The sequence below is a fragment of the Puma concolor genome, chromosome D2 (genome assembly GCF_028749965.1).
Source record: "Puma concolor isolate L17-30 chromosome D2, mPumCon1.1.hap2, whole genome shotgun sequence".
In the NCBI taxonomy this organism is placed as follows: Eukaryota; Metazoa; Chordata; class Mammalia; order Carnivora; family Felidae; genus Puma; species Puma concolor.
In genome coordinates, this window is record NC_141677.1 from 79,046,596 (window position 1) to 79,067,882 (window position 21,287).

General features: G+C 49.3%; 1 protein-coding gene across 22 annotated transcripts in view; it reads left to right on the forward strand.

The window, feature by feature from the left end:
- The first annotated feature begins 4,658 nt into the window (after window positions 1-4,658).
- TACC2 (transforming acidic coiled-coil containing protein 2) overlaps window positions 4,659-21,287 on the forward strand; it is a 213,667-nt gene continuing 197,038 nt past the window's right edge. For 15 of the 22 annotated variants that reach the window (XM_086681051.1, XM_086681064.1, XM_086681069.1 and 12 more), the window contains exons 1-3: window positions 4,659-4,810; window positions 5,681-5,781; window positions 20,566-20,643. In XM_086681051.1, coding sequence (XP_086537177.1) covers window positions 20,611-20,643 — 33 coding nt within the window. In that variant the 5' untranslated portion in view covers window positions 4,659-4,810; window positions 5,681-5,781; window positions 20,566-20,610. Of the gene's footprint in view, window positions 4,811-5,680; window positions 5,782-17,072; window positions 18,373-18,413; window positions 18,563-20,565; window positions 20,644-21,287 lie in introns of those variants that run through there. The other 7 variants (XM_086681052.1, XM_086681062.1, XM_086681054.1 and 4 more) reach the window with 4 other exon arrangements.

Here is a 21,287-nt window from a genome sequence, read left to right on the forward strand (position 1 = left end):
TCAGCCAGGTCACGATCTCGCGGTCCGGGAGTTCGAGCCCCGCGTCAGGCTCTGGGCTGATGGCTCAGAGCCTGGAGCCTGTTTCCGATTCTGTGTCTCCCTCTCTCTCTGCCCCTCCCCCGTTCATGCTCTGTCTCTCTCTGTCCCAAAAATAAATAAAAAACGTTTGGAAAAAAAAAAAAAATTAAAAAAAAAAAAAGAATTTTGAATGGAAAATATATATATTTTTTTTTCATCAGGAATTTAGAGACATTGTTTCTTTGTCTGCTTGAAACGGATTCTGAAACACTCAACACCCGTTCCAGGTACTGGTCTTCGTGCTGGAGATACCATGCAGAATGAGACAAACTCCCTGCTCTTAGAGAGGAGATAGATAATAAACAAAAGCAAGACCAAAAATAACATTTTGGTAATGATTAGTGCTATGAAGGATGTAGCCAAGGCTAAGGGTGTAAATGCTGATCGTGACTTATTTTAGATATGCTGGGCAAGGACATCTTCTCTGAGGTGACATTTGAGATGAGACTTGAATCGTGAGAAGGACTGAGTCACGTGAAGATACAGGGAAATTGTATTCTGGTCAGAGGCAACGGCAAAGAGAAGTCTGTGAGGATTCAAGGAGTCTGGCATATTGGAAACTTCAGGAAACTTCAGCACAGGTAGCTGGAGTGTGGTATCCAAGGGAGACAGTTCTGGAAAAATGAGTTTGGTTCTGATTCTCATTACTGATAAGTGACCTGTGATCTGTTTCTAGAAATACTTGAGACTGGTGGTGGTTCGGAGATGGCCATGAATTCTTTGAAGCTCCTCCCACTGAGAGAGGGGATTTATGTCTTTCTCCCCTTTAATGTGGGCCCCACGACCATCCGACCAATAGGATACAGGAGTGACACAGTGCCAGTTTCTGGATCCAAGCCTTAAGAGATTGGCAGCTTCCACATTCTGTTTAGCGGAACATTTACTCTTGGAACCTATCCTCTGTACTATGAGGAAGCCCAAGACACATGGAGAGGCCATGTGTAGGTCACGGGCGAGCTACCAGCCAAAGCTTGTGTCACCTGTCAGCCATGTGAGTGAGTCTTTTGGGCGTCCAACCCCCCGAGCCTTCAGATGGCTCCAGTTCTAGCTCTTGTTTGACGACAGTTTCGTGAGAGCCCTCCCTCAACATAAGAACCACTTAGCAGAGCCCAAGAAACACGCAGACCCATGAGGGATTTGTAAGATACTGTGCCAGGCACCTACTGGGCCCTTTCTATCTGGACATTCACCTGCTTCAACTGTGGGAAATAGTCTTACATTCATTCCTTGATAATTTCTTCTTTCCACTTTTTTGTTTCATGTCTGCATCTCCGTTACTGAGATGCGGGACCTCGTGGACTGATTCTGTAAGCCTGTCACATTTTTTTCCTATTTTAAATCTTTCTTTCATTCTATTTCGGGACATGTTTTTTTGTTTGTTTGTTTGTTTGTTTGTCTGCCTTCGTCCTGCTATTCAATTTTTTATTTCGGACTATGTGGGAGGTTTGGGTTTTGTTTGATTTTGCTTTCGTCTGGTCGATGGGCATCAGGGGGATAGGACACGGTGAAAACCCAGGCTCTGCTTATACCAACTTTTAATTTTCAAATTTTGAACCCCAGTCCCTTTCCCTCCATTGTTCCTGGTGTTTCAGAGCCTCTCCTGGGTCTACAGTGCAGCCTGGGTCTTGTTCGGGTCGAAGCCCCACCACTCTCTCTTACCCCAACTCTAGGCGGTGGCCTGATAACCTCCATTACCAGACCTCAGTCCTCTTCCTGATGTCCACAAGCATGGAGCAGTCTCTTGACTGATGTTCTGTCCCAGTTTGCTTCATTAGGGTCCCAACAAAAAAAAATTCCTTTGCTATCACTTCAATGAATTCTAGAAGGAGAGGAACTCTGTCTGCTTCATTAATGAGAATTTCTTTTTCACTGCGTAGGGAGATAATGGGCCGTAAACATTATCTTCTTATTTTCATAAATCCACCTGTTTACTGTCATAACATAACTTTGAATTATTTTCCCCTCGGAATTTTAAAAGAACCAGCAGCTCTAAGCATTGCCTGCAAAATGTTTTGTTCTTCTCGTGTTCTCTGCCATCTGCCAGTCATTTTCAGTAGGGCTGCATTTATTTGAATTTGAATTGGGCAAGATAGGAATGTAGCAGTAAAAATATTAATGAGGGGCGCTTGGGTGGCTCAGTAGGTTAAGCCCCCAACTTGGGCTCGGGTCATGATCTCGAGGTTCATGGGTTCCAGCCCCGCATCTGGCTCTACGCTGACAGCTCAGAGCCTGGAGCCTGCTTGGGATTCGGTGTCTCCTTCTCCCTCTCTGCTCCTCCCCGGCTCGCACTTGGTCTGTCTCTCTCTCTCTCTCTCTCTCTCAAAAATGAATGAAAATTTAAAAAAATATTGATGAGACCTCGCTTTATGAGCAAATTTGAAAAGATTTCAAATCTCGCCAAATTCAAACCATTATTTGCTTTTTGTTAATGAATTAGTGTCTTGGTGGAGAAGCCTTTCAAAGCTGACGGGTCAAACGGACGATAGAAGCTGCACTGGCAAAGTCGCCACACGGTGGCGCCACGTCAGCCGGCCAGCAGTTGTCTGCGGTTTGTCCTGGGATTGTGGGAACCACCCTCCACCCTGTTCCTAGGCACCGGGACTTGACTAGTGATTTCAGTGTAATAAAAAAAAAATTAAAAAAACAAAACAAAACTTTTTTACATCTCAAAGCATTTTCAACCAGGCGTTCTGCGTTGGTACTCAGGCAAGGACTAAAAAATGCTCCTGGTTTAATAAAGTGGGAACAGAAGGTAGACGTAGAAGAAAACCCTGAACACAGCCCCCCGCCCCGCCCACCCCGCCCCGGGACATGCCAGGAGGTCACCTACAAGAAGGCGCCCTGCACAGGGTAAGAAAATAAAAGCCGGCCCTAAGGAGTGAAGGTAGATACAGGCCCTCTGGAAGTATCCCCTTTTCCTTGATGCTTATTCTCAGGGGGAATTTGCCTTCCACGATCTGAGCGTTGAATTACACAAGAACTTCAGAAAAATCTTACAAGATGTGATCACCGTGAACGACTCTGTTCCTGAATAAAGGCTTTCTGTTTTCAGAGGCTTTTATGTACATCGTCTTGCTTAGGACACGCTGGGCCCACGGAGAGCAGGGGCTGTGGGGCTGTTTTACACACGATGAGGCACCTGGGCACCTGCTCTAAGTCATGGCTACAGAGGAGATGCATCGGGGCCAGACGTCCAGCCCTCTGACTCCTCGATCGGAACTCACAGATGGGTCCTGCGTAGGCCAGGATTTTTGTTATTTCAAAACTCTGTCTTCTTAAGGAATTTCAACCTAATCAAAGACGTTAAATACGTAAAAAAAAAAAAAAAAAAAAAAAAAATGCGCACGTGTGTGTGTGTGTGTGTGTGTGTGCGCCCGCGTTATGGTTAATTGAATTCAGTGCCCTGAATCGCAATTTTGAAAATTAAGTATTTCTAATGGAAATGAGATTACTTTAAAATTTTTCTTTGACAAACGACTATACACATGAGGTCACATTCCTAGAATAGGAAAAGAAATACGTGAGGAGACAATCTTCCCCCTTTCCCTGTTCCCTGGTTTCTGCCCCTTCCTGGCGGCAACTGCTCCCCCCTTCACTAGTCGCTTGTGTGAATTTTTTTTTTAATTTTTTTTTTCAACGTTTATTTATTTTTGGGACAGAGAGAGACAGAGCATGAACGGGGGAGGGGCAGAGAGAGAGGGAGACACAGAATCGGAAACAGGCTCCAGGCTCCGAGCCATCAGCCCAGAGCCTGACGCGGGGTTCGAACTCACGGACCGCGAGATCGTGACCTGGCTGAAGTCGGACGCTTAACCGACTGCGCCACCCAGGCGCCCCTTGTGTGAATTTTTAGAGTCACTAATTTATTTATTATAAGCGTGTGGTATGATTCTTTCAGAGCATAGAATTCACATACCACACATAAGATAGGATGTATGCATACACGTATACCTTGTCTTATACAAATGATAGCATATTATACATACTGTCCCGTACCTTACTTTTTTCTCCCACTTACCTACGTATCTTGGGGAGTTCTCAGGGTCGGTACATAAAGACCTCCACACTCTTTCTGATGGTTGCTGTGTTTTCGTTGTATGGTTGTGCATTTGACCCACGAAATACTGACGGAATTTTAGGTAGCTTTGCCATTTAGAAATGGCCTAAGAGCGATTGTTCATTCTCCCTGTCTCAAGGGAGCACCGTGACATTTCCAAAAAGGACAACTGGATTTTATGAGGTCTGTGGGAGCTGAACCGGAAGCACTTCTCATTTTATAGGGGTTTTTTTTTGGTGTGTTTTGTTTTTATTATTATTAAGGCTGCTGAGTCTTGAAAAGTGGCTGGTCCTCGCCAAAACATAGAACGGCCCCCAAGTAAATTAAATTGCAACCCAAGGCAGTGGAGACTGGATTCGGATCCCAAATAAACTCAGAGTGAGGAGAACGGAGTTGCAGGCTCTCGATACCTGCAACCGCCCTGGCCCTTGTTATCCTCCCTCAGGGCTGCAGAGGCTTCTGGAAAGCTGCCGCCTGGCCTGGGTCAGATTGCTTACACGCTGCTGCTTCCCAGGCCAGCGTTCCCAACCTTAAGCCAATGCACATTTATAGAACACTTCCATGTGATCCTGGGGGAAGACAGACCACGGGCGGAGGGCAGTGCCGAGAAGTCCTGACATCAGGAAGAGAGGGCCTTTTCCCGGCTCTCTGCTCCTCATGCTGAGAGGATACTGGGTAAGTAAGTCTCAGCCTGACGGCTTTATTCCTTTGAACGACGTGTGGCTTTAAACTGGTTTGGCTACTGAGATTAGAGGGATAAATGCATTTCTTTCTTTTCTTTCCTTATAAAGGGAAACTAAAGGCACATTTGTGCTTATTTCCACGCCCTTCACCCCCTTGTCCCCGAAGCTGCATGAACTGTATTTTTTCTTTCCCGTAAATTACTGTTTCCTTTTGGTAGGATAAGTCCCCATTGATCTGGACCTTGGTCTCCTCGTTCATAAAATAAGGGTTTGGCTGGATGAAATTTCATTCTTCTGGCCTCTGTTATGATTCTGCCCCTTGCAAATTGGATTTTCAAGTATTTACGGTTCTGTGGAATGACGATTTAAGAGGCCCCTGAGGCTCCGACGCACCACGACTTTATGGGGGGGAAAGTTATTTTAAAACTCCTGACGGTGTTGACTCAGTCACGTCTGCCAGTGTTTCTCTGGACCCACACAAGTACCTTTTCAGGCCGGTTTCGATGCTGTGGCTGCCAACTCGGAGTTGCATGTGATTTCAACAAAAATCGTGTGTTTCCGAGCCTGACCTTGTGTCAGTTATAACTGGATCATCAGGCCACACTCAGGTTATGCAGAATGCTAAGCCTTATTCGAAAATCCTACAGTTGAGTAAAACACAGTGGAGCGTGAGCGTGTACGTGCGCCTGTGGGTCCTATTTCATAGCATGTTCCATGAAACAGGAACGCACAGACTTCCACCCCTCATCCCACGCACACCGCGTACGCACTGGTGTGGACTGTCCTCATGTGCGTGTGTAGAGGGGGCAAAGCCCCTCCGGTTTTAGCTGCTGCTTCCAAATCGGCACACTGTCCTTCCCAGTGAATGCCCGTTGGCGACTTCGGGATTGTCCTGCTCTGGGGTCCAGCTGGCCGTGCCCCGTTGCTTCCCTCCACGTCCTCCTGCACGGACACCAACACCAGGTGGGTCTCGTGGCCGTTGGGGGTTGATGTTCAGGAAAAGCCTTATGCTCCAGTTTTGTTTTCGAAGTCCCTAGGTTTGGGGTTTCCTAGCTTGGTGCTCTGTTTGCACGGGGAGATTTGGGAAGAGCTGAAACCCCTGCTGCCTCCATCTTCCTAGGATGCCACGGGTCAGTTTTGTCATCACAACCTGGAGACCCGCTTGCTCCTGCAGTAGCTCTAATGGGTAGTGATGAGGGGCCGACCCAGAAGCAAAGGGAATGGGGAGGAAGGGGACCGTGAATGACACACTGGGAAGGAAGAACCCAGAGTTCTTGGTGGATGCGCATTGGAGAGACAAGTGGAATGAAATTGAGGGAAAATCAAAACACGGTCTATCACGCATTCGTCCCCTGGGCTCTTTCCGCAAACACTCAAGTGACCCCCCTGTACCAGGTGCTGGGAATGAGGATATAGTTGTAAGCTACACTCGCACAACCACAGCACCTGGGCTGGAGGGGGGGGGGGGGCAGATCCCAAGGAGCAATCATGGTGCAGAATTGCCGCGAGGGTCCCTGGGAATGTGACAGGAAGAGCGTAGTCCTGTCGGTGGAAATGGGAAAGTCAAGACAGAGTTTGGCCTGACCAAGAGAGAAGTAAATTTACATTTCAAGAGGTTAAGTGACAGTGAGTCATCTAAGAAGAAAGTGCCACCAGAGTTAAAAACGCAGTGGGTGCGGGAGGAAGTGAGCGCCGGTGGCCTGGATTTGGAGGCTCCCGCCTGGACTCGGCCAGGGGAGGCTATGGAAACCGGTGGAATCTTCTGAGGACACCCGGCTTTAAGACCAAATCGTGGATCTTATGTTTTTCTTAATGTTTATTTAATTATTTTCAAAGAGCGAGAGAGAGCGGAGGAAGGGCAGAGAGAGAGAGGGAATCCCAAGCAGGCTCTGTACTGTCGACACAGAGCCCGACGTGGGGCTCAGTCTCACAAACTGTGACATCATGGCCTAAGCCGAAGCCAAGAGTCGGATGCTTAACCAACTGAGCCACCCGGCTGCCCCAAACCCTGGATCTTGTTAAATGGCTTCCCTGAGAGCAGGGAAGAGAAACTGGAGAAGGCCAAGGAGAATCGGGTTTTGGAGCACCTGTGTAAATGGACAGACCCACTGGGGGAAGGCGGGGGTGACAATGTCAGATGCCGCGGAGCTGCTGAAGCAGGATGGGGACTGGGCGGGGAGGGGGGTCACGGGCAACTTCTGAGTGTGGTGTCAGTCAGGGAACACTGGTTGCCAGGAACAGAAACTCCCTGGAAACGAGCTGGGGGATCAGTTGAGAAGACGTAGCTGTGGGCTGTAGCAACTCCTTGTGTCCCGGCTTCTCAGCCAGCACCTACGTCCTTCTGGCCTGAGGGTGGGCTGGTGTCTGCTGGGCTCCTAACCTTGCTCGCCCCTCACATGATCAAGCGCAGTCTCCGGGTCTCTCTGGCACGGATTCCATCCTCCATTCCTCGTTGCCTTGTGACTCACGCAGCCCCCGCCCCTTGATTGACTTCCAGGGCCCCTATTACATGTCAAGAGAGAAAATCTGATTGGCCCACCTTAAGCCAGAATCAACCCCTCATGCCATCAGCAGTGTCTAGGAGGTGGGTTGGTGGGGGGTAGGGAACGGGGGAGAATGAGAAACGAGCCATTTTCAGAGCAAAGGCCAATGGCGGGCCTTTGAAATTTCCTCGCTCGAGTGTATGATTCTATGGGAGTGGATTTTTTAAAAAATTTTTTCATGTTTATTTTTTATTTTATTTTTGAGAGAGAGAGAGACAGAATCTGAAGCAGGCTCCAGGTTCCGAGCTGTCAGCCCAGAGCCCAACGCGGGGCTTGAACTCGCGAACTGCGAGATCATGACCAGAGCCGATGTCGGAGGCTCAGCCGACTGAGCCACCCAGGCGCCCCAATGGGAGTGGACGTTATTGCAGATTGCAATGATGAGACCCGCCAGCTGCATGCAAGAGTGTGTGCTGAATGGGCCAGGGTGTGCGGGGTGTAAGGCATAACACTGGGGGGCCCGGACAGGTGCAATTCACCAGACTGTGAGATATCGGCCAGTAGAGAACAAAACTCACTATGATGCAACCTTGCTCCAAATCTCCAATTCCCGAGAGTGGAAGCCGAGGTGAGGTGGTCCAACCCCACACAGGAGGTGGGGCAGGGGGTCGGATGCTCCAGGGTGGCAAGACTACAAGGAAGCAGCCATCCCTGCCCAAGGAACGAACACAGGAAGACAACTCTTTGCGGGCTCGTCTGAATGCTTTGAGAGTCACCGGAGGGTCCACAGCCTCAGTCCTATGGCCCTTAATTCAGCCGTGTTTAGAAGAGATGGACGTCGATGTGTTTCCATACCCCTGGCCTGCTGTGGCTGGTTGGTGAGCGTGTTTCAGTCCCGTGAAATGATGTGGAGAGCAGGAACGGGTCAACCCAGCGGCCACCTTGCCAGCGTTTCATAAATGCCGTCAAGGAGGGTGTTGAAAATTGACCCGGGGCAGAGAGTTGCTGGGACGAGGGAGCGCTCTGAGTTTGTGACCTAAAAAGGGGAAATTCTGCTCCACACGCAAGTCAGGGAACAGCCTCGGCAGAGCCCGGTGCCAGAATTGGTGCCGAAGAATTAGAAAGAGATTAAACCCAGCGACACGGGCCCATGTTGTTCTAGCAAAGGGAGCTAACTTTCTGTAGTCGAGCTGCTCACGTCGGTTCAGGAATGACTAAAGCTGGTTTGTGGGTCGGTTTTCCGGGGCCCCAGAGAAATTCCCAGCCCCTACCAAAGGATGGCTTCTCCTCAGAGTAGTTGCCTTTCAGGCTTATCAAATCCAGGGTTGCAAGGCTTAGACCATGGAAGATTCTTTCTCTCTGGTTGTGCTCATTATGTGTGAAGGGGCAGTAAAGGGTATGGATGTGGGTGCAGCTGGAGTGATCTTTGTTCTTTAAGTTTATTTATTTTGAGAGAGAGAGAGTAGGGGAGGGGCAGAGAGAGTGAGAGAGAGAGGGAGAGAGAATCCCAATCAGGCCGCGCGCTGTCCCCAGAGTCCGATATGGGGCTCGAAGCCACAGACCCTGAGATCATGGTCTGAGCCGAAGTCAAGAGTCGGACGCTTAACCGACTGAGCCACCCAGGCGCCCCTGGAGTGATCACTTTTAAGTGGGGCCAAGGTTGCTCATTTTCAGGGGACATAATTTTGTTGGTCACTCCGGGGGCTCACAAACCATGCGTTCGTATTTAGTCTGGGTGGTTCAGAAAACAGCTCCGGTGACCATGCTTCTGCTAGAAGCTGATAATGAGTCTCAAGTTAGGATCTGACGGACTCATTTTGTGGCTCATATTTCATAGCAAACAGATGAGACGACCAAGCCCCGAGTCCTGGTCAGTCACAAGACCATCCTCTCGTGTGTTCCAGTTCTTTGGAGAACATTCGGTGATGTTATTGTCTGCATCACCTGGTGGCAGTTGCGCTCTCCGGCCTTTGGTGGGTGTGCTTCCCTCGCCCCCAGCGCCAGCCTGTCTTCCCGCCCCGGGACTGGTGATGCTTTTGCCAACACCTCTCCCTTGGTTAACAGGTGGGGGGGGGGGGGGTGCAGGGAATGACCTAATCACAGACGTCAACCTTGGAGAAGCAACTAGACAGAGAAGGAACGGTGCCCATGGGCAGTCAGTCATTAGTACCAGACCTTCTTATCAAATGGGCAGATCCTCCTGGGAGGGAATTCAGGAAGTTATCTTTTGGGAGCTGTGTTCATACATGGCAAGATCCGTCCTCAGGCCCACGTTCTGGAAGCCGGGTAGTGCTCACACTATACGTAGTCCTAGAAACCAAACCAACAGGGGTGAGAGAGAGGGGCTGAGCTGGGGCTTGGGAAGCAACACTTGGACTGAGGTCCACTGGAGGCGTGGCGCCCCTCATCTGAAGTCCAACGAGGAAACTTAATCATTCCGAGAATAGTTGTAGATCAATGAAGGTATCATTCGTTAGCTTCCTTCCAACTTCTCCATTTTTCTTTTTTTTTTTTTTAACTTATTTATTGAGAGAGAGAGAGAGAGAGAGAGACAATCCCAAGCAGGCTTTGCACTGTAAGCACAGAGCCCAGCTCGGGGTTCTGAACTCATAGTGAGATCGTGACCTGAGCTGAAATAATGAGTAGGGCACTTAACCGACAGAGCCATCCAGGTGCCCCAGCCACTGTTTTTCTACATTAGGCAGTCTACCTGCACTTTCCACAAAGATTCGTGGAGGGCAGAGGATGGGCGCATGAGAAATCACGCCCCTGGATCGTCTCACTTTCCTCTTGTTATTCACTTTACTCTGAAGAGTGCTGTTTAACTGTCTCTGCTTTCTTCCTGCCTTCAAGTTATCCTGAGGGTCTGGTTGTTGCACACATTTACTTTCTCTATCTCATTGTTTTATATCTTTTGGGGAGGAAACATGGAGAGACAGGTCGCTACCTCAAAAGTTAATTAAGGGGCGCCTGGGTGGCGCAGTCGGTTAAGCGTCCGACTTCAGCCAGGTCACGATCTCACGGTCCGTGAGTTCGAGCCCCGCGTCAGGCTCTGGGCTGATGGCTCGGAACCTGGAGCCTGTTTCTGATTCTGTGTCTCCCTCTCTCTCTGCCCGTCCCCCGTTCATGCTCTGTCTCTCTCTGTCCCAAAATAAATTAAAAAAAAAAAAAAAAAGTTGAAAAAAAAAAAGTTAATTAAAAAAAAAACACAGGGGGGCGCTTGGGTGGCTCAGTCGGTTCAGCAGCCGACTTCAGCTGAGGTTATGATCTCACTGTTCATGAGTTCAGGCCCCACATTAGGCTCTCTGTGCTGACAGCTCAGAGCCTGGAGCCTGCTTCGGATTCCGTGTCTCCCTCTCTCCGCTCACGCTTTCTCTCTCTCTCTCTCTCTCTCTCAAAAAGTAAGTAAACATTAAAAAATTTTTAAAAAACACACACACACAGGAAAATTTGCTTAAGATGTCCTTTTTGTTCTTGCTGAAAAGAAATATAGTTGGAACAAATGGGACTTAACAAAGCCTCGTTTGTAAGAATTTTTAAATTATATAGTGATTATTCTCTCCTTAAATTTTTTTTTTTTTTAAATTTTTTTTTTTTTTCAACGTTTATTTATTTTTGGGACAGAGAGAGACAGAGCATGAACGGGCGAGGGGCAGAGAGAGAGGGAGACACAGAATCGGAAACAGGCTCCAGGCTCTGAGCCATCAGCCCAGAGCCCGACGCGGGGCTCGAACTCACGGACTGTGAGATCGTGACCTGGTTGAAGTCGGACGCTCAACCGACTGCGCCACCCAGGCGCCCCCTCTCCTTAAATTTTTAAAGAGAAGTCTACAATAAACTTGTCTGAAGGACAAATGGCTTAAAAAGTGATTCTCTATTTTACATAATAAAATTCCCTGATGGTAGCTGAAACCCTCTCCAAGGCCTAGTAATTGCATTTGCAAAGACTTATTACGTCCTGCAGAAGGCAAATATCTTCAGCTTCTTAGTTCAGCTCTAACATGTAGCTCATCAGTATAACATTTTGGCCCTGCCGTAATTGGCACTGATATCTCATCCACACTCAAGATTTTTGTCCTGTCTCATCCCGTCTCCCCCCACCCCCCAACCCTCCCCTGGGCCTGCAGTTCTCAATTATGTTCATACTGGATTTGCTTTCCAAAAATGACAGCACACTTTAGCTTTGGGATTCGACTGATGTCTGAACGTTTGTGGGTTTCAACAGCTTGCTTTTCTAAGCAATATGGTTTTGCCAACACCCAGCCTGCAAAGGACTGTATAAAGATCACGAAGAAGGGGAACCTTATATTTAAAGGTGTCATCAAATATCTGTTTTAGCAGGAAGAAAAGAGAAAGAAAAGAGACCTCTTACTGCAAACCAATATATGGCCTCATGGTTCCATTTTAGGCTAAGGGGCCAGGCACTGTTTATAATGTAAACTCAGAGCTTCATCCTCAGAGTGCAGGGATAGTCTGGCATCAGCCACGATGACCCTAGGGGCCACTAGTCAAGGGGCCATGCTTGTAAACTGTCATCTTACCACGGGAGAGGAATATGATCCATCTATCGGTCGTCTGTCACGTGACATCCTTTGTGCTTCACTGCACAGATCTTCAGGATGGATAGTCACAGTTGGGTGTAGGCTGGTATGAAGGCAAGTTAAATGGGCCCTCTGGGGGGAGATCTTATCAGTTAGCTTTTGCCATGAACAAATCACCCCAAAATTTAGGGGTTTAAAACACGAACTCTTTAGGATCTGATCCCGTGGATTGGCGTTTGGGCTGGGCTCGGCGGCTCCTCTGGGTTTTTTTCTCTTGGTCTCTCTCGGCTGGGATCCTTCACGGGGCTGTGGCCATCTGTGGGCTGGCTAGTTCTCAGCAACTACTTCTCAGCCATGCAGCTGAAAGTGTGCAGATTCGGTGTGGTTCCAGAAGAAGCTAAATTTAGGGTGGTCCTTGAGGACCGTCTAAGAAGGCGGTCCGTAAGATCAGCCAGGTTGCCCCTGTTGGTGATCGTGGGTTGCCAGAGCTGGTGGGGAATCCTCACCACATCTTAACTAAAGTCAGAACTGATGAATGGGGGGAACTCACCTTGTTCATTCATGGAATGGAACACACGTTTATCGGGTTCCAGAGCAGGGAATCCTGAACCAGGAGAAAGAAGGTCTGGGTTGGAATCCCAACTCTGCCAGCGTAGCAGCCAGTCAAGTCAGAAGACAGAAATGTCCCAGTTATTCTATCAAAGAGAATCTGACATAAAGAATGGCTGTCTAAGTAAATGCCAAGGCAGAAAAGCAAACTCAGAGTTGCGACAGAAGGTGGTAGCTACAGGAGGCAGATATCACACTTAGGGCTTATGGGGCACAAAGAAGCTGGAATTATTAAAAAGTAGAAGCTTGGAGGGAACCCCGGACCCCTGTGGAGGGAGGCCCAGCCATGAGGCGAGCTCTGTGGGCATCAGGACAACCGGAGACAGGATCCCTGCCCCCCAGGGGTGAAGGCTGCAGGCTGGGTGCTGCTCCCAGGACCGGGGAAACAGACAGGGATGGAACGCGATCTCTCCTTCCTCCTTCCACCTCTGGCCTCTGCCTCCTCCCGCAGGGCCTCCCAGGAGCAGCTGGCAAAGAAGTGGCTTTGCAGAGTCCCCAGCACCGGGAAACAGTAGGTTTGAGGCTGAGAAGCAACAGCTGAATACTGGCCCAGCCTCTCCCCAGGAGCAGGGCTGGGGACGTGGCCTCTGGTCTCGGGGGCGTGAGAGGAGATGTCTGATTAACTCTCAGTCCTCACGTGCGTCGAGGCTGTCTTTTCCCATCGAAATTTCTCGGTGCCCTCAGAGATGGGCGAGGGAGAACATAGGAGGCTGGGGGAGAGCGGCAAGGAAGAGCCACACGTCCCTCAAACCCCACAGAGCAGCCAGGTCCCTGCCGGAGCAGAAAGCTGGCCAGCGAGGTCTCGCAACAAATCCCCTTCCCAGGCTACGGCGGTTTGTTTGTATTCAAACAGGAACATGATAACAGAGCTATAAGTAGCGCCACGCTCAGCTGTGCAAAGGAGGGAGTTAGAACAACTGAACTCAGCCACGGGTGGGGGGGGGGGGGAAGATGAGGTCTCCCGCCTGCTGGGGCCATCTGTGGGAACAAGCAGCTGGCTGGGGTCACCGGGTGTGGCAAGCGGCCCAAGTCGCTGCTGGTCAGGTGCAGCTGAGCTCACCTTCAATAAGCAAGCCTAACCCGGACTCCTCCGGTCGGTCGATGCCTCCCACATCCCCAGCTGGCACAGGACCTGACTGGGCTGGATGCCACCTCGGCCGGAGGGCAATCAATGCCACAGCAGGGAAGGCGGGTCCTATCTGACCTTGCTGGTCTGGTCGGGAGGTGACTGCAGAGCCTGCAGAGGCCTGCTGGGGAGGGGGCGGGGTTCTGCCTGCTAGAAGCGTGCCTGTCTATATCTGGTCCCAGCCCCTGCTTGCTGGGAGACGAGGGCCGATCCTTTCCTACCCTCTCAGCCTCAGCTTCCCCGTCTGCGAAGGGGGTGTTGAAGATGATCCCGAGGTTTCCTCCAGCACTCACAACCCAGCATGCTCGGTGCAAAAGAAAAATCAAAACTTCTTAAGCCTTTAAAACAGATACATTTCTTTTTTTTTTTTTTTAAGGTTTATTTATTTTATTTTATTTTTTTTTTAAATTTTTTTTTCAACGTTTATTTATTTTTGGGACAGAGAGAGACAGAGCATGAACGGGGGAGGAGCAGAGAGAGAGGGAGACACAGAATCGGAAACAGGCTCCAGGCTCTGAGCCATCAGCCCAGAGCCTGACGCGGGGCTCGAACTCCCGGACCGCGAGATCGTGACCTGGCTGAAGTCGGACGCTCAACCGACTGCGCCACCCAGGCGCCCCAAGGTTTATTTATTTTTGAGACAGAGAGAGACAGAGCATGAACGGGGGAAGAGCAGAGAGAGAGAGGGAGACACAGAATCTGAAACAGGCTCCAGGCTCTGAGCTGTCAGCACAGAGCCCGACTCGGGGCTCGAACTCACAGACTGTGAGATAGATCATGACCTGAGCCGAAGTCGGACGCTTAACCGACTGAGCCACCCAGGCGCCCCAAAACAGATACATTTCTATCACATACAAAAAAGAATTTTTTTTTTTTTTTTAAACAAGAGAAGAGAAAACCCCAAATAGAAAACTCGGTACGATGGTGGGATGGATCAGCAGATTCCAAGAGGCTGTTCTCACAGGACAGTGGAGGTTAGTTGCAAAACCTCTCTGAGTCTCCGCGTCGTCACCGAGGCTGGCACGATCTTGTCTCTGATTTCCCAGCTCCCTGCACCTCCCCACCCTGCACACAGCATATGAAATGGGACATCGGCCTGACCTGGACATCGCAATCTCATTCTGAGCTGCGGCCTCCGCCCACAGGCTGCTTCTGCACCCATCAGCTGCTGTGCTGGTTCTCACGTTTCCGTCTCCCCTCCTCCACACTTGGCCCCAGGCTCCATTTCCCCGGTGGTGATCTTGGCTCCTCCCAGCAATGCTCCGCCTACCCAGCCCTGCTAGGCTATCTCAGCCACAGCAGTAAATCACCTTCCCAAACCTGGCCCTGTCCGCAGATCAGGGAGAAGGTGGCCCAATCAGCCGGGACCCTCCTAACCGGCTCCAGTTGAAAACAGCTAAAAACTCCATGATCTACCAAAAGTAAATGAGCAGAAAAAGACACAAGAGAAAAAGGCCGTCAACTACCTTTGAACGGCATTGAAGAATCTTCCAAGGTAGTAGCATCACTTCCTTCATGAACGCAGGGTCTGGGGCCATCCGTCCTTCCTTTTGCTCTCTGCCGGTCTTTGACCCTGTGACTCGATCCCTCTGGGTTTCGGGTGTTCATCCATAAGAAAAGAAAATACCTACCCCATAGCTCCACTGTAAGTATCAAAGAGAACTCGAACACCTAGTGCTTGGTACACAAAAAAGCTCCGTATTTATAGAATGCGTGAAGAAACAAACGAATGACTCAAAGACTGTCCCATCGTGTTCGGGGTCTTTTGCGGTTGTGATGATGGGACACCAATATGCCAGCTGAAAAACGAAAATCCTCCCAAACAATTATCTTTTAAAAATGAATTTTAGGGGCGCCTGGGTGGCTCAGTCAGTTTAAGTGTCTGACTTCAGCTCAGGTCATGATCCTGTGGTCTGTGGGTTCGAGCCCTGCGTCGGGCTCTGGGCTGATGGCTCGGAGCCTGGAGCCTGCTTCCGATTCTGTGTCTCCCTCTCTCTCTGCCCCTCCCCCACTCACAATCTGTCTCTCTCTCTCAAAAATAAATAAACATTATTTGCCACCATTTGTTTCTTCTAGTGCACAAGTCAGTTCAGCTGAGCTTTTATTGCAGATGTCCCGATTTCTATTGAAAACATTTTTCTATTGAAAAAAAATCTATTGATTTTTATTGAAGGGATAAGAAGAAGGCAATACAAACCTTGTGCCACTGAGGGATTTGCCTACTGGGACTCCAAAGAAACCCACTGCCAATAATAATGTAATAGGCAGAAGTTTCGTGCTTAATCTAGTCTAAGAGCTTTGCTGAAATTAACTCATCACAGCCATGTGAGGTAGGTATTGTTAGGAGTCCCATTTTAGAGATGACAAAACTGAGGTTATAGAAGTTAACTAACTCACTAGCGTTTATACATCAAGTGAGTGGTGAAGCTAGTATTCACAGTGCAACAGTCTGGCGGCAAGGTCTGGTCCATAATCCCAACCCCCTGCCTCCAAAGGGAGGTTATCCTGGAGATTGATGAGTGAACGTGCACACACCTGTGTTTAGCCATGCGTGGCAGGAAATGGAAATCTGGTTGGTTGCTTAGTGTCCGGGTTGGAAGAAGACAAGCACAAAGAGGGAAGCTGGTCAGCCATGGACCCATGTGGACAGTGGTAAGGCAAGGAGACTGATATTGAGGTCCCATTAGAGTACTGCCTTGGGGAGAGGTAGTCACAGCTAAGGAATGTGGACAGTCGGGATTCCATAGTGCCTGACATCTCAACACGTCCTCTGTGCCTGGGCAATTTATTATAAGAGATACTTATAAGACATTATAAGAGCACCAGCTTCTGGGGCAAAAGCTGAAATGTTGGTGTATTGATTTGTTCTCTTTCCCACTGACGGTGGCGGCCCCTGGAGCTCAGAGGCGGCCAGGGCAAGTGGTGGTGGGACAGGCATCAGTGATTCTGCCCAGGATCCAGCAGTCATGATGGCGGTGGCCCAGGGACCAATGGTGGCAGCAATAGTGATAGCAGCAGCCACCCATGAAGCCCCAGAGTTGACAGAGGTGATGGTTCATGGAAGCATGGTTCATGGTTCATGGATGGTTCAGCAATTTGCACTGCTGAATGTACACGAGTGAAAATTGAATACTGAACATTCCCCACCTTCAACTCGGGTTCAGTGACTCGGCTATTTTGGTCGGCCGTCCTCTCTCCCTCCTCCTCCCCTCCTCTTTCACTGCGTTTGCCCCCCTGTTGAAGAGACTTCTCTTCCTTTCTAATTGGTTCCTCCAAGGCATCTCACTTAAAAAGATTTTCCTCCCTAGAAAAATTCTCCTGTGATTTGAGTGGGGATGAGGAAGAAGAAGGCAAACATTCTTGTTTCTCATCCCACCGATGCTTAATTGGACAGAAACCTGGTGTTTGTCAACGTAAAAGTGACAGTTTTCAAGTGCCACCTCCCTCCAGGTGGAACGCTTTTTTCAAACAATAGTTTATGCGGAACCCCAAGCTGTGAAAGACCTACGCTTTTAAAACGTGAGCTGAAATGTATACAAGGTAAAACGAACCATTTTCAAGTGAACTGTTGTATTTAACACACTCACAATGCTGTGCAACCACCACTACTATCTGGTTCCAAAATATTTTCATCACAACAAAATCAAACCCTGAACCCATCAAGGAGTTACTCACCCTTCCCCCAGCCCTTGCGAACCATCAGTCTGGTTTCTGTCCCTCTGGACTTGGCTGTTCTAGACTTTTCGTATCAGTGGGATCACACAACGTGGGACCTTTTGTGTCTGACTTTTTTCACTTAGTAAATTTCTGAAGTTCATCCGAGTGGTTACCTGAGTCAGAACTTCGTTCCTTTTTATGGCTGATTAATATTCCGATGAATGGGTGTACCACAATTTGAGTATCCATTCGTTTGTTGAAACAGACACACTTCTGCTCTGTTCGAACCAGAAGTGGGGGCACAGAGATCCCCTCCACATGCGACTTTCCCCTCTGGGAAGCTCCTGACACCCTTACGAGCTTAATAAGACACCTGGTCCCAGGGAAGCCTTTGAGGAAATGCCAACTTGTCTCCCGGGAGGGGTCGCACCTGTGGCAGGGATAAGGGGCTTCTGCAGAAGGAAAGGCTTCCGGGCGAGAAAAAACAAAACCAAAACCGGCTGCATTCATACAAAAGAATGGCTGCCTGGTCATAACTGGCCAATCCTGGGAGCTGGGAGGCTGCTGGGCAAAAGGGTCCCTGGGCGGCTGCCCCTTGGTCCCACCCAAGGGCCCGGGGGCCTCCTCCGCCCCGATGGGCAGGTCTGCCTATCAGGGATCCGGCCAAGCCGGCGGCCTTTTATGACTTCGCTTGTTGAAACTCAAGCCACGCCTCGGTAAATACATTCTCCACGCCACACACTATAAACAGGTGCCAGACTGCTGGCGTCATCGTTTTCCACAAGTTTTCTCTGTGTTTCCACATTATTTAGGATGGAAAATTTCCAGGTATAAACAGGAAGCCCTTTGAGCATTTTACTCCTTTCTCCAACGAAAGGTTTGTCCCTGCTCCATTGCGTAAAGGGCGAGCGAGTGATCCGTGGCTCCCTGCTTGCCGGGCAAGGCAGTTCTGATCGCTTAGGTGCAGCCAATCCGGCCACGGGCCCAGTTTTAGTCTGGATAAGCCTTCTCTGAAAGGAGCCCAGCTAACGTAATCACGGGGAAAATCCTCTACGTGAAAGGCCGTGGCCGCGATGGGCGCAGAAACGCTGATTCCACGTTTGTGTGATCACAGAGGCTCCGCACAGCCGCCGCTCAGGTATGAGGCGCAGCTGGTTTGTGTCAGTGTCGGGGTGGAGACGGGTTGTTTGTCCAACTGCGTGAAGGTGGGCGGATGCCTCGGCTTGGGCCTCACCTGCTTCTGAATGGAGGAGGAGAAAGTCCGATTGCTGAACAGCAGACTTTCCGTGGGCCCGCAGCCTCCCAAGTCGCACAGACCCTCCCCGAATGTAAGTAGCCGGCAAAGCTGTACCCGCCTTCCTTTCTGGTCCTGGGGGAGCCCGAGGGGCTGGCAGTTCTGCAGCTCACGGAGGAGAGAGTTCCAGAAACGGCCAAGCCTTCGCTCTGTGGCTTTGAAATTCGCACTGGGCCAGAAGTAGTTGTGCCATTGTCTTTAGTCTGTTTACCTGTGTAAAAAGCTAGTTCAAGGGCTCTGATCTGTCATACAATTATTCAACTGAATCCTCCGAATGAGTTTCACAAACTAATATGACATTGGACCGTATGACATTCCGCCTGTGTCTGGGTTAAACTGGTCGGCACGAGGATGTGACGGTGATAGATAAGGGCGTAATGATTGTAGCATTCAATGGTGTTTGCTAATGAAGCGTCATCATTTTCCAAATGAACATCCAAAACACCCTGAAGCGATCAATTTGAAGCACATGACGATTTTTACATTCTGTGAGTGAGCATTTTATTTTTGGCCCATCTTATAAACAGTGAAGGTCAAGAAAGGGTTAAGGACTTGTATCCTTTTGGCTCAAGGGTTAGGAGTGAGAGAATTGATCGCTACAGTGACGTCACTCACAATTTTCTCAGTTTGGGGGGCATTTTATTTGTGCTGCTCAAAATACTTCAGTTTGATTTTCCAGTGACGGTTCAGTACGCACAGCGTATGGTAGCCACCCGGTCAGTGTTGGTTGAATGGATGAGCAGATCAATGGACAAATTTTATTTGTAAGTCAATCACTGAGGTTTTCTGAGCAAATACTAATGATACCACACTGCTGTGGAAGGAATCTTGAATTCGAAGGCAGGAGACTGAGTTCTATTACCAGCTTTGACTTGTCCCAGCTGGGTCTTTGGCAAGTCCCCTTGCCTTCTCCCATTTCGGTACCCGCCCCCCATGGAACAGACTGGTAATCTCTAAGGTTCCAGTTCTGAAAGTCTGATACGTTTTACAAGCTTTGTGTGACTTAGTTTCTCCATCTAGAAAAAGGAAGGTAAGAGTCCCCGTCCTGCTGATGTTAGGGGGTCTCCTGGAACTCAGCCGATGTCGGCGCTGACCTGGGCTTCGCTGTGTATGGGAAGCATCCTCAGGAAGACGGGGATGAACAGTGTTGCTAAGTGAGCCCGACGGGATGGGTCAGAGTCCTCCCCGTGGCCGGCCGCTTTACATGATTCTTTATTCCTTGTCTGGGCCCTGCTACCCATCCTCCTCCCCAAGAAAACCATTCTGCCATCGTAAAAACATGTGCAGAAGCAAAGCCGATTTGATGAAACAAGTGCTTTGAGCCAAAAAGACAGAAACCACGTGTTATTGGGGCGCCTGGGTGGCTCAGTCTAGTAAGTGTCCAACTTCCTCTTGGGTCCGGATCTCACACTTCGTGAGATCGAGCCCCGCACTGGCTGTCTGCTGTCAGAGCAGAGCCCGCTTTGGATGCCAAGTCCACCTCTCTCTCTGCCCTCCCCCCCCCCCAAAAAAATAAATAAACACTGGAAAATAAATAAATAAATAAATAAAAACCATACGTTATCGGACAAGGTGGATTTCACGCCTCCTAATGTTCGACACCGGGCTCTGCGGTCACCTGATGGGGGAACCGCCATACTCTGGATTTCCAGAGTGAGCGCAATTAGAAACAGAAAACACCTCGACAGTGACACTTCTCAAGCTCTCCTTGGCAACTGGGCCCCTTCTGTCACTTCATTTGTAGATACACCTCTGCGTGTACATTGACGTTAAGTCGGAGACTCAGGAACAAACTTATTTTTCTGAGCTGTCTGCCAGCCCCTGGGGTGGGGAGTGAGAACAGCAGCCCGGACAGGGGAAAGAAGTCTGGGTGGCGTATAACAAAAGAAAACCCTTCAAAGGCAAGTTTCCGTGATGTGGCTGCAGAGATCAACATTTCCCATCACCTGGCTTTTGAGTCTGAGTTGATGGGCAGACCAAAAAAGCCTGAGGTCTTGTTCAATTTTATGGATGTGTATACCCTTTTATTTCTTCCAGTTGCTTCTGGTAAAATCCAGAGGGTCGCTGGCACCCTGAATCACCATGGGCAATGAGAACAGCACCTCGGAAAACCAGGTGGGTGTCAGGGAGCTTCCCTCTCAACCTACCCGGATCGCTTGATTGACCTTGACTAGGTTTTTTTTTCCCCCTGAGCATCTCCTCTCCATCCAGGAAGGAGCAAGCTAAAACACAGATTGGGGCACGTGGGTGGCTCGGTCGGTTAAGCATCCGACTCTTGATTTTGGCTCAGGTCATGATCTCAGGGTTCGTGGGATCGAGCCCCGCGTCGGGCTCTCCGCTGACAGTCTGCTTGGGATTCTCTCTCTCCCTCTCTCTCTCTGCCCCTTCCCCGCTCTCTCTCTCTCTCTCTCATTCTCAAAATAAATAAATAAACATTTAAAAAACACAGATTATACCTGGATCCATATGGCACATGTATCTGCATAAGTATTTCTTATTCCCATTTTCAGAATTGTTGCATTCAAGCTAGCCCCGATTTTATAAACTGTAAAAAACTACTTTAACGGTTAATTTCTTGCTTTTAACATTGACATAATAAGAGTTTGGCATATTTTTTTCTGGATTGTGTCCACCCATCTGTTCCCTTGTGTGGATGCATCACAGGAGGATGAAATAAAACCTTATCCACACTCCTCCCCAAAATAGTTGTGGCCCTCAAAAAGCGATCTTAAACTCTATCACTGTTGAGCAGATTAAAC